The sequence below is a fragment of the Cotesia typhae genome, unplaced genomic scaffold, assembly GCF_013202065.1.
Source record: "Cotesia typhae breed Kobodo isofemale line unplaced genomic scaffold, CoteBio_Ctyphae contig_22, whole genome shotgun sequence".
Lineage (NCBI taxonomy): Eukaryota > Metazoa > Arthropoda > Insecta > Hymenoptera > Braconidae > Cotesia > Cotesia typhae.
In genome coordinates this window covers 8,288,442-8,301,618 of record NW_027423728.1, presented here as the reverse complement: position 1 = coordinate 8,301,618, position 13,177 = coordinate 8,288,442, and the positions used below count along the sequence as shown (strand labels likewise).

General features: G+C 29.4%; 1 protein-coding gene across 16 annotated transcripts in view; it reads left to right on the top strand.

Moving 5' to 3' along the window:
• Positions 1 to 13,177, top strand: part of LOC141538467 (RNA binding protein fox-1 homolog 2) — a 74,472-nt gene that overhangs the window by 23,066 nt on the left and 38,229 nt on the right. For all 16 annotated transcript variants that reach the window (XR_012481058.1, XR_012481059.1, XM_074259940.1 and 13 more), the window contains exons 3-5: positions 4,807 to 5,094; positions 8,272 to 8,550; positions 8,893 to 8,946. Coding sequence is in view for 14 of the 16 variants with exons in the window: in XM_074259940.1 (XP_074116041.1) it covers positions 4,807 to 5,094; positions 8,272 to 8,550; positions 8,893 to 8,946 (621 nt within the window). In the remaining 2 variants the exon portion in view is untranslated. The remainder of the gene's footprint in view (positions 1 to 4,806; positions 5,095 to 8,271; positions 8,551 to 8,892; positions 8,947 to 13,177) is intronic.

Here is a 13,177-nt window from a genome sequence, read left to right as displayed (position 1 = left end):
ACCCGCGAGAATTTAAACTCTATCTCTAACCTAGTTGTATTATACCAACCGTGAGTAAAATAACTTTTATCGAATCAATCGTCTAAATTGATGTGTCATGCTATCAGTGAATTTATTATAACATTATTATACTTGAGCTTTAATTTTAATAATCTTGTTTCGTAATTTCAATATTATCTTCAATTATATCAATTTTCAGATGAATTTTATTATATATTTACATTAAAAGTTCCAGCAGCTGAATTCAAAAAATTTTTTTTTTTAATTTAATTTAAAATATTCAATTGATTTTAATTCACATTATAAAACTCTGTTTGCCGTTAAGTATATTTTAATTTAAGTGAACCCAGTATTGGAAATTTTATTCAACTAGCACTTGAAAATTTTTTTTTGCCTCGCTATCCAATAAATAGTCTGCAATGTAATTATAAAAGTAGATTTATTGTTCATCAAATATTTAGCAAAACTTAATTGCATTATTAAGTAGCTGCATCGATAATATTAATTAGTTTGTACAATTAAAAAAAAGCTAATAGAGTAGATTTTTATTGGAAAATAAAAATTTACTTTGTTAATTTTTATCCTCAGATTTACGAGCTTAAAAATATAAATGTTGTAACTTAATCACTTGCAACAATAATTTATTTGATGTTCTTAAATGTCGTGTGTTTAATAAATTGAATTAAGGAATTATATATGCATAATGATGAGGGGATGAAAAGTAAGACACAAAGAAGTAGTGTGAATAACGAAAGAAAAATAAAAGCAGTCTATTGAAGAACGCCTTAGGATCATTAACGGGTACGCGAGACTCTCTAGGAGCTCGTATAACGAGGTGACGACTTAATTAACGCGACTTTAAAGCTTTCTTCTCACTCTTACAAGCCTCTTTTCTAGTCTGAATTTTCTCTTGACACTAGAAAAGCACCCCTTGAGCTGGTACAAGATTCTTCAAATTTATTTTAATAAAATATTTCAAGATCAAGAATTGGCAAATTTAAAATGTAAATACAGAAATCAATTATTCATTTTAGTTTTATAATTTTATTTCTCTACCATTTAGAGACTTGAATTTTATTCATTTTTTCTTCATCTCTTAAATTGTCGACTACCTCATTAAGTCAGTCATTAACGTAATTTTTTAGTGCAATTACACGTTTAAATTTTGTACTTTGCGCTTCGTTAAACGCGACGGTGGTAATGTCTTCCGGCTACCGCAGCATCAGGGATAATGAAAATAAAGAAATAGAAGACGGAAAAAAAAAGTTGATGATGCTGATGCTGATGTTGATGGAACGAAAAAGAAGATTGAAGAAAAAAAATAAAGAAAAAGGTAGAAATAAAAAAAGAAGAAGGAAAAGATGAAGAAGGGTGAAAGTGGTTTTCACACCAAAGGTTTTACTTGCAAAGAAGCCTCGACTCTTCACATTCAATCTCACTTGCTTTTAGTATGGTTACCCTTTTTTACGGGGGTGGAAAAAGACTGAAAGCCAAAAACAAGTCGTGAAAGCATTACAGACAGAGTGAAACTCAAGTAGTCTATTACATTGAAAGAAATTTCTTTGCTGGTTTATTAAGTGTTGAACTTTCAAAGAACAAACTTTCGTCCACTTTATTTTTCATTTTTTTTTATTTTAGATCCAAGCAATAAGTTAATTGATTGTTAACTTTCATAAGCCATCTCGTAATCACTCAATAAAAAGTACCAAAAAAAAAAAATAATTTTATTAGACGTTTCTTAAATATTACTTTTTTATAAATTTTAATCCTTATTATGTTTAAAAAAAATTAATAATTAATATTTTATAAAAAAAAAAAAAAAAAATCATATCACAAAATTCTAAATTTCGGTTGCAGATACTGTGAAAAATAATATTCAAATCACGAAGCAAGGTGAGATATCTCAATCCGCGTTGCTATTTTACACGCGAGTTGGAATGTTCTACATTCCTCGCTTAATGTTATGTACTATTACTGGATTATAACTCTGTATTTTATGGTTCATAATAGATATCAAGTAAACTATGCTACAAATGATAGTTCTAAAACAAAAATACTTTTATTTCTGTTAGAATCTTTTCTTACATATCTTCGACGTGTCATTAGTCCTTTAATAGATATACTAACTTCGTATATTTTTCAATGGATTTAGTTTCGTGAAAAATTGTAAATAATGTCTGTTCTTTAATCTTCAGAAAGAAAATCTGTAACAGAGTTTTAAAGACACTTTATTACTTTTTTTTTAAAACTATAGTAGAATTTTTTTTTTTTTCTGGTGCTTTAGATTAGTATCGCAAGCTCTGAGAAACTACAAAAAAAAATAATTTTAGGTAAAAATTAACTTTCGGTGATTCACTCCAAAAATTTTATAAATTTTTTTGCCAATTAGTATCCAATTAAAAGCTGAAAATTTTAATGTTTGTGGGTATTTTTTTTTTTTTTTAATCCTGTCTGAAATTGATATCAAATTCATATTGCTGTTTACTGACAAGGTTTTATTTTTCCAAATCAATCATTTTTTTAAATATAAGTTGCCAAAATTGGATTGCTTCTACATTTTATAAACAAATATGAATAGAGTACTTTAAATTCCGTCAGTTTATTTAACATGAAAAAAAAAATTTTATTTTTCACTTTTTTTACGCTTCGTATATTTAAAATACGTCCATCATTTTTCTTTCTCTCTTCTCGTTTTTCCATACCTTTTTTTTTTTTTTTTTATTTACATTACAATTCGTTTACTGTAACGAAATGAAAAAATAAATTAAATCTTTGATTACTGGTTTTATATTTATTAAAGGGCACAAGTTAAATTACGGATAAAACGCTATGATGCTCAGGTATAAATAATTTTTATTCCAAAATTAATTATATGTTTATAAAAGTTTAAATAGTTTGGTTGAGTCTTTTACCTACTTTCATCCCTTAAGACCAGAAGACATTAAAGAGAAAATAAAAATCTATTTATTTCTTTTCTTTAAATATTAAACTTCTCTTGAGAGACTTAAGTTTCCGTTTGAATTTTTATAACCTGTATTTTTCTCCCTATCAAATGTCACACACGTTTTTTATTTTCTTCCTTTACAGCGTCTTCGTCTTGATCGTTTCACAAAACTCCTTTACAGAACCCTCCCTTTCTTTTACTTGCTCAACTTGCATTTCATTTCCATTTTAAAGCATACTTCAGACTTTTTAAAAAAGGATTTTCAAGCAAAATTCAAATATTTCTTTTACATTACACATTAAATAGTTTATTCAACTTGTGTTGAGTATACAAAATTATTTTTCCTTAAAAATTTTCATCAAACAAACATTTTTTTATCCTCTATAAATCTCTTCAAATGTTTTCTAGAATAATAATTAATAATTAAAAACGAGCAATTATAAGATATTTTTCTTTGAGGGTACTGTACTTTCTTAACTATTGACATTTATAAAAATATAAGCTCATCTCGATGTTACAATCATCAAGAGCTTTGATGAGCTTTCATTTGAGTACCCACTTGCATTTTTGATATATTTTTCATATTTACATATATATAAAATATATAAATATATGAAAAATTGATGTGGGTACTCAAATGAAAGGTCTTGAAGAGTGTTATATCGGGATGAGCTTATATTTTAAAAAATGTCAATAGTTCACAAGATACAGATTTTATCATTTGACTATCCAGGACACAAAATTTTTCTTATTCTCTTAATAATATAAATAAAATAATTGGATGAAGCTTTCAGCATTCCCGCATTGGCGCACTTGCTTATACCGGAAATTAATACGCCGATAAAATATGAAACTATAGAAAATTTCCAGATGAAAACAAGATTTCCAATAAAAGCAAGTAACTTAAATTGAGCAGTTAAATTTAATTGCTTAAAGAAAAAAAAAAAAAAAGAATATTATGTAAGAATAATTAAAAATATATAAAATGGTATTGTATAAAAGCGGAATAGCGGCAGCAGCTGGAAGCATTGGCTCAGTTCGATAATTATCCTTGGTTATTATCCACTTTGTAGTGTTTAGCTCGAGGGTTGATAGTAACCCGGAAGCGTGAGTATGGGTGAAGAGAGTAGAGGAAGAGAAGAGTAAAGAGAAAGCTCTAAAGCCCCGGGGGTCTCTGACAGCCAGGCAGCATGTCGCAGCTTATCGAAAGACCGATTTAGAATGTACCCGAGAAGCAAGGGTGTAGATTAGAGAAAGCCAAGGATATTCGTTATGATTCCAGTGTTTCGCCCTCCTCGCATTCTGTTTTACATTTGAATTTTCAAATGAGTCCAAACACAACTATATATATATATATATATATATATATATATATATATATATATATATATATATATATATATATATATATATACTATATACTATATACTATATACTATATAATATATAATATATAATATATACCACCACTTCATTTCCTCTTTCTCTTTATATAGCCTTAGGTTTTCAGTGGCGTATTGCCAAATGTTCTACTTTCATCGCCTCAAGCAAATTTAATTTTTCCATTGAGAATTGGCAGCTCTGACTTCTGTGTTACGTCGAGCCATTATATTTTCCAGCCTATCGGAATTCTTGAAATAAAAAATATCTTGTAACTCGGAGGGCTCCAATATCGAAAGCCCTCTAGCACTTTAGAAATTTTTCTTTTTATGTTTTATTCACAGACCCTGCAAATGTCTTCTACAGATGCTGCTCAATTTGAACCTTTTATTTCACATTAGTTATACGTAATACAGAGTAAAATCAGATGAAAAAGTATCAAACAAATATTAATTTGGATGTTGTTTTTATTATTTTTACAGCACGTGGTGCAGACAGGAATGGCTGCGCCTTACGGTGGGGGTGTATTTCCACCTCCGGTTAACGGAGTAACTGGGGTCGTGGGGGCCGCGGGAGCTGCTGGAGAAGTAAAACCACCTCCGCCAGTACCGGTAAAAGAGGAAAATACCGGATCTCAGCAGCAAGCAACCTCTGGAGGGCCACAAATACAAACCACACAAGGGACGCAACATCAAACTGCGCCTGGTGCACCGGCTGCAACTAGTTTTAGTCCACCACCTCCTCCAAATGGGGTTGATCAACAGGCAATTGTTAGATTTTTTTTTTTTAATCTAATTTTTAGTGTTAAGATTTAAAAATAAAAATTGATAATTTTTCTAAAAAAAAATATTTTGCCTTAATAGGAATGATTCTTACCAATAAAAAAATTCAAATTTCTAGCGTAAAGATGAAATTCAAAATTGGCTTTCGTCCCTCGAGCTTTTATCCAATAAAAACCCGAACTATGAATATTCTATCCTAATTCAGTCGGTTCCAATACGAGCTAAATAAATTTTTCACAGAATGAGTAGGTTAGTAGCAAGAAAAGAAATGAAGGGAAAATTTTCTGATATTCATGCCTGGGTGTGGCAAGTATATTGATACTTTTTAGAAGCAACGAGTTAATCTTAAATTTTCAATTCGTGGGTTAACTCGAGCAATCGGATTTTATTTGAAAATAAGAGTTAAATTTATCAGAGAATTGTCGAGGAGTTTTTTAGTTTATTTTTCGAATTACTTCGGGTGTGTTTGAACGTGTTGGAAGTGTACACTGAAGGAACCACAAACGAACCCATTTCCTGTCCTCTCGATAAGAGAAAAAAAAAAAAAAAAAAGTGCACGTACTCTCCTAGAAACGTTCTCACGGTACTCATTCCAGCCACGTAACACCGTAGAAACACTCACCGTGGTGTTGTCCGCCCCGAGACGACCGGCATGACATGAAAAGAGGGATGAACAAAAAATTCAACTCGAATAAAGAACAAAATATTACAAAGAGCGTGTATATATCATATAGAAAAGCGAATTCAAGAAAAACCAGGTCTCTGATAAATATTGTACCCTACAATCAAATTTCCCTTCATCTTAAATCTTATTCACGCTGTTTTATCTCCTTTTCCATTACTGTTCTTTTAGTTTTTGCTTTACGGTTATTATTTTATAAGAAATATTAAATACAAATTTTTTGATACTCTCACGGAAGATCATCTAAAGCAATAATTAAGTTTAAGATTGAATAACTATTATTAAAATTTTTTTTACAGCTTTTTTTTTTGCTACTAAAATATTATTAAGCTTCGTTTTATGTTTTTTAGTCATTTATGCAGAAATTTATAAGTATTTTATGCTCTATTATGTGTTGGGAGAATAACCGAGTGAATGCGAATTTTAAAAAAACGAACGTACACTTTACATATTCATTTTATCAAAAATAAAATAAAAAGGTTGACAATTAAAGCAAAAAATAGTTCAGAGATTTATTATTTTTTCTCTCCAATAACTTTTGACAATATTAGTTTTGTTTTTTTTTTTTTTTTTTTTTTTTTTTTTTCGTTGCAACATACGAACAGAAAGCTGTATAATAGTTTCATAGGTTTAATATATGGTGTCATAAAAAGTAAGTATTTTCCTCTAACTTTAACGCTAGACACAAACTATTAACGTAAAATTTATCAAATTCACATAAATTAAGCTTATGTGGCGAGTAATATATTTTCTAAAAATAATTTATTAATTTTCATAATAGTAAAAAACATTTTGACAAAATAAAGATTTGATATCTCGTTTGAAATATATACTGTAAAGCAGTTTCAAACCCATTTATTTAAAGTTTCAACCTCTATTAAACTCCTTACTTCACAAGAATTATGATTCCACATGGAATAATTTCATTTATCCTCTAATTGCCATGTCGAGGGCAGAGTACGTGAACTTTGTGAAATATTCTCACCAAGCGAACTTTGGGTTTCATGAAAATTTGGGGTTGAATTACCTACCTCTAATAATTCTCAAACATTTGCTTCGTGATTCTCTAATTTATTTTGTTTCTTTTTTTTTTTTTTTTTTTTTTTTTTGGTAAAGCTCCCTAGGTCTGATAATCCGTGCCGAAACTTTTTTTTTCCTCGTTGAATCTCCAGCTGGAACATATATTTATTCTTTCTCAAAACTTTTTGCGTCTAGAAAAATTTTCCAAGACTTCTTAAAGATTTAGCTGAAGAAGAAAAAGAAAAAATTTCTTTCTGTGTATGTATATAAACTTTTCTGACCTTTTTCACCGTGTTCTACACGACAACAGAGAACTTTACAATTTTTTTTTTGTCTCAATTAGTTATTCTCGATTTACATGAGTTTCCATGAAAGTAAAGTAAAGCGTAGAGTAGAATAGAGTAGAGAGAAAAGAAAAGAGAATAGCAAGTAAGACATATATAACATCGTAAGATCGTGAGTGGGAGGATGAGTTGAATACATAAAGCGATAGTTCTGGGATGTTCGCAAGCTTCTTGGTTGGCTAAGCTTCAATGTCCTGAGTATTCTCAGCTCGTAAAGGCACCCATTTCTACTTAGAGATGATAAGAAACGAGACAACTGTGTTAGAATATCAAACAGTATGCGCTCACCTCGACCTACACCTTCTGCTGGTATATTGCATTTAATATCAAAGAACTATTTACTTTATTACTTAGTGAGCTCGATCATCACCAGTTCGATTTATCTGTCCGTTTCATTCAGTAAATATAAAGAGAATTTCAAGCAATTCATTGTAATCCAAACAATTTAATTATTTCCATTCCGCAATTCACTCGAGAATTTATTGAATTTCATCTACATAGATTTTGTATTATGAATTATTAAATCCATCTATTTGTATCGAATCGAACAATCAAATTTCTCCTCTAAATTAATTAATTACTTATTTCATTTACATATATTATTATTATCATCATTTATTATATTACTATAAATATTATTATTAACAAATTTCAATGATCTGTTTGTACTGTACTCTATGTTGTCTAAATCAACATATCTGCATTATTTTTTCAGTTACTTATTAAAAAAAATTTTTTAATCAATTTACTCCATTATTATTTATACTGAGTAAACTTTTAAAATGAGTTTTTTATTGTATAAACTTTTATAATATAAATTTCTGAGTTTTTAACTTTTTTAAAAAATTACTTTGCTTGCAATAAAATTTAAAGTTAATTATAATAATTTTTATTATTTACTTTTTCTTACATAAAATATTGAATAATATTTAATTTAAATTGAAATATTAAAACTTTATCTGAAAGTTAACTATAACCCACCCAATTAAATTTTACTCTAATTAAAAAAAATCTCAATTATCGATTTTAATAATAATAAATTAATTAATAAATCTATGATCACATTTTAATTTTAAATTAACTCGTATTGTTAATAATTTTTTTATTTGTGTCAAACAGTCAGAGGTATTTCAAGCAGCAGTGCAAGCAGCAGCAGTGCAAGCCGCAGCAGTAGCAGCAGCGAACAGCGGAGGCCAGCAACCAGCACCAACCTCAGGTGGGACTGAAGCAAGTCCTGAGGGTGGAGTTGAGAGTAACAGCTTGGTGCCTGTTACGTCGGGAGCGACGACACCGGCGACAGCGACACAAGGAACTGACCTCAAGGGTCAGCCAAAGCGACTTCACGTCAGCAACATACCTTTTCGTTTTAGAGATCCTGATCTCAGGGCAATGTTTGGAGTGAGTTTCTCATTGAATTTTTTTTTATGTAACCCGTTTGATTTTATTTATTTGGATAAATATGACTTACCCCGATGTTACACTCATCAAGAGCTTTTATTTGAGTACCCACATCAATTTTTCATATATTTATATATATTATATATATGTATATATAAAAAATATATGAAAATGCATGTGGGTACTCAAATGAAAGCTCTTGATGTAATGAGTGTAACATCGGGATGAGTTTATATCTTTGAAAACGTCAATAGATAAGAAAGTACAGTGCAATTCTAACAAAAGTCATTAAAAATATTTCAATTAATAACACTCTAATTTTTTTTTTTTTTTTTTTTTCAGCAATACGGTCCTATTTTGGATGTAGAAATAATATTTAACGAACGTGGAAGTAAGGTAAGCGATCGCGATCCTCTGGAAGCGACTTAAATTAATAAATGAAAAATAAAAATAAATAAATAATAATTTATTGACAAATACTGCCCCAGCGTCTCTCCAGGATGTCAATTGACTGGTAGATTTGATCGAAATTGTACAGTTATCCACTTTTCGTAAGTTATACCTCATGTTTGTATCAAATAAAAAGTTTGTCGTATCTTTTTGCAAGTCGAAAAGTTGCCTAAAGAAAAAATCTGTATAAAAAAAGCTATCAATAATTCGAAGTCTAGACTTAAAACTTAACTTTCGGGCGGTTTGGTGCCCGCACCATCGACGGTTGGTTTTTTATTGAGAAACTTTGTTCTCGTGTATAGTGACAAGACGACATCCTGTGAACGGAGATACTGGGGCAACTGTAATTGTTTCGGTAACGCAGGATCACCCGAGGCCCGAAGTTCCTTCATATCAAAGTCGCGTCGTTAAAACTTTCGCCTTTGTTGTTGCCATTCTCGATTTTTATTTTTCCTTGCTCTTATCTTTGTTTTTTTTTTTTTTTCCATCTTCTTCTTTTGTGATATTATTTTTTCTCTTTTTAACGTCATTTCAACAGATAAAAGACGTCTCGAGAGTATCAAGAGCTCGACGCCTTACAACTTTACGTCGTCCAGATTCTCTGATGATCCTGCGTTCCCATACACTGGCAACACTCGTTAAAAATCGTTTCACTTTTATTGAGTCAGCACCTAGGACATATCAGTAACAGTAACAGTAAAAAGAAAACTACTTCATATCGATCCACGTGATATTCTAAAGACTTTAAGAGACTTGTTACTTAAATTCTCCTTATTCAAAAATTTTGGCTTCAATTTTTTTTTTTTTTTTTCTTTTTTTATTATTATTATCATAATAATAGAGGTAAATCTTTAATTATTTATCTGAAAAGTTAATAGAATCAATATTTATTTTTAAGAAAAAATGAACTTTGATTTTAAGTGTATAAATTTTTAAATGAACACTGAAAAATTAATTTGATTTCAATTTTTACTTTCCTGTTAGAAAATTTAACTTTAATATTAGAAATTTAGATTTTATACAAATTAAAGTCAATTATATTACTTTTAAATATTTTATCTTGTTATACATAGAGTTATGAACTCATCTCAATTTGATCAATTATGTTTTTATTATTGAGAATTTTTATTTATCAGAAAAAAATTTTTTTTAATAATAAAGCTTCACATTTTTTATAAAAATAAATTTTTTTAATTTTCAATTTTGTAATAATTTTTTTATTTAAAAAAAAATCAATAATGTAAGATGTAAGCTAATTAAATATGAAGGTGGTCTGTTTGAATTAAAAAAAAAAAAAAAAATTCGTAACAAGTCTTTTGAAAAGCTACTCAGTCTCATATTAAAAAAGAAATAAGTGTGAATGCAAATAAATTAAAATATGGATGACAGGTAACTCAATGCCGACATTAATGGTGAGGTTAGAGTTATAAGATCCGCAGTAATACATCTCGACGACATGCGGCATCCGGGTGAGCTTGCATATTCAGAACGGGTAGGTAGGTGTACCTGTAGGTCGTGAATGTGACCAGGTTGTTATTGTTATAAATGTTATCATTATTTGGAGTTAAATTATCATCAAGTGACTGTTTACATGAACTATTATGACTTAACTGTTGTCGTATCGAATCGACAATCTGGTGATCTACGGGGTCACTCGGAGCTTAAGTGGCACAATCTCGTGATAAAATCGTTTGACGGAAACTGTAAGAATTATTTTGAATTGAACGTTTGGGTGAGTTAGTTTGTTAGTTAGTTAGTTTGAATTCGACCTCGTCTCATCGTCATCAATTCAGCACGTACGGACCTCGTTTCACTCGCGGGCGTTTCATGCCGGAAGTTCGCCTCGCGTGTCGCATCCGCCGTCGTAACTACCAATCACGTCTCTCTGGGGTGTATACGATTCGATGGACTGAAGAAGAAGGTGGTAAAGCACAGCCGGCGGCGAACGGGCCGCTTACAGTTTCCGGATGACCCCCGGTCTTTCTCCATCTACGATTAATTAAACTCTCTATTCCCGGATCATACTCATCAAACTTTTTTATCATCGATATTATCTATTGCGATCATTTTTTAAAAGCTCAAGGACTTTTTTTTTTTTTTTAATTTTTTTTATTTTTACAACTGTTTTTTTCTTCTATTAAATGAAAAAACTTATCCTAGTACTCATACGATCATTTTAATCGTTTAAAAAAAATCGGTAATTTTTTTTAGAATTATTTTTATAAAATTCAAACTTCAAGTTTTTAATACACAGAAAAAAAATTAATTTTAATCAAGAAAAAATTTTTTAAACCAAAAAAATAATTTTGAAAAGACAAAAAATTCTTGAATCAAGTAAAATTTATTCTAAAAAATTATTTTTCTCTCGTACTATAAATTCAATGATTAAATATATTGAAATATTTTAAATAAAAAATTATTCACAGTATGTAGATTGTAAAGACAACTTAATCAAACGGAACTAACAATGATAACTTTCCTTTAAAATATATTCGTCGTCTACTATAATCAGTGTTTTCAAAATAGTTTTAAATTATCCTTTTCACGACCTCAATTCATGAACTTTCTCGCGTGGGGTTGTTAAAGGTAATTATCAACGATAGAAGATCTTAAGCAGAATCTTCACGGGAACAAAACCAATAGAGGAAGTACTTTCATGACGTCTGTAGGACAAGTTTTTTTTACGATAGTAGCTTATGGTAAACTGACCGATCATGCGAAGAGCTTAATTTATGACACGGATAGGCGAGGCCGCAATTGTAATGCCGTTTTCATTTAAATACATTGATAATTTATAACTTGAAACACAAGTTATATAGAGTCTCCTTTGACAAATCTTATGTGTTTTCACAGAACAGGTTAAAGTGTTAATATATTTGTTTATCTTTATTTGTATGAGGGTGAGCTGAGTAGAAAATAGAATAGAAACTGTGATCGATCGATTGTGCAACCAGAAAGGAAAATTTATTCGGCCTCAACAAAATAAACGATGTTTGTTGGACATCGATTGGAACGAGTGTTGCCAGTGTTTCTTGATTTATGTTAAGTAAGCGAGAGAGGATGCTACTTTTACATTATTTTAAATCAAAACAATATATTACTTCTGAGATAAAAATGTTTTATACATTTTCTTTCTTAGAAATTTTAATATTTTTCAGTGAAAGCTTTTTTTGGAAAACTTTTTTTCTATGCTAATATATATCTAAATATATTTCACATATTTCAATATTGGAAATATTTTTGTTTATGTTGAAAAAAAAAAAAAATTATTTGATTCAAGGAAAATATTTCATTCTTTATATTTTGCATTATTAATAAAAATAAATTTATTGAAAATAATTATAATTTAAATTAATATAATTTAAATATATTAACAATAAACAAAGCCCAATGAGTATTTATTTACCAATTATTGTATAATTAAAACAGATTTCCAATAAGAAGCTTTTGAAATAAAGTATGATAGAATATTCATTAAAAATATTATAATTATTCGAATCTGTTAATCCTCTCTCGCTATTATTAATAAAACTTTCAGCCACCATACTGCTTCTGCAAATATCGTACATTTTCACATGAAAGTCAAAAAAAGACATACACACGTCGTATTAAATATATATAATATTTTATTTAAATTTTTATTTAAAAATTCGTAATTCGCCAAGCTAGACTCGGCGGGTAGAGTATCTTCAATTTTGTAAAGGCACTGTGCTTTAGCCGTTAAAAAAAATATTAAAGGCTGATAATACTCTCGAAAGCTTCGTCAATGTAAATGGAATGTAGCATCCCTAATGAAGTGCAGCATTTTTGAATTATTAAAGTGACAGCAACTCAAGGAATTTCTTTTGTAATTTACTAAAAAAAGACGAGTCAAACGTACAAATCCAAGCCTGTCGGTCATTCGAAAGTCATTTTTTTTTTCTCTTAATTACAACAAATTAACATAATTAAAAATAATTTCAGTGCATTAAAAATCTTGTTTTATTGAACAGTTTTATTTATCTAAATTTTTAAACTAGAGATATGTGCTTTCGAAATGATTCCCGACGGGAGACACTTTATTTCGCAGTGTACGTGTCAGTTACGCGTTACTTACGACATAAATAACCAATGGTGTTAGTCCTCGTAGTTTTTAGACGAGCTGTTGCATTTTTTCTAGCTAGAAAGCCTTCCGCAT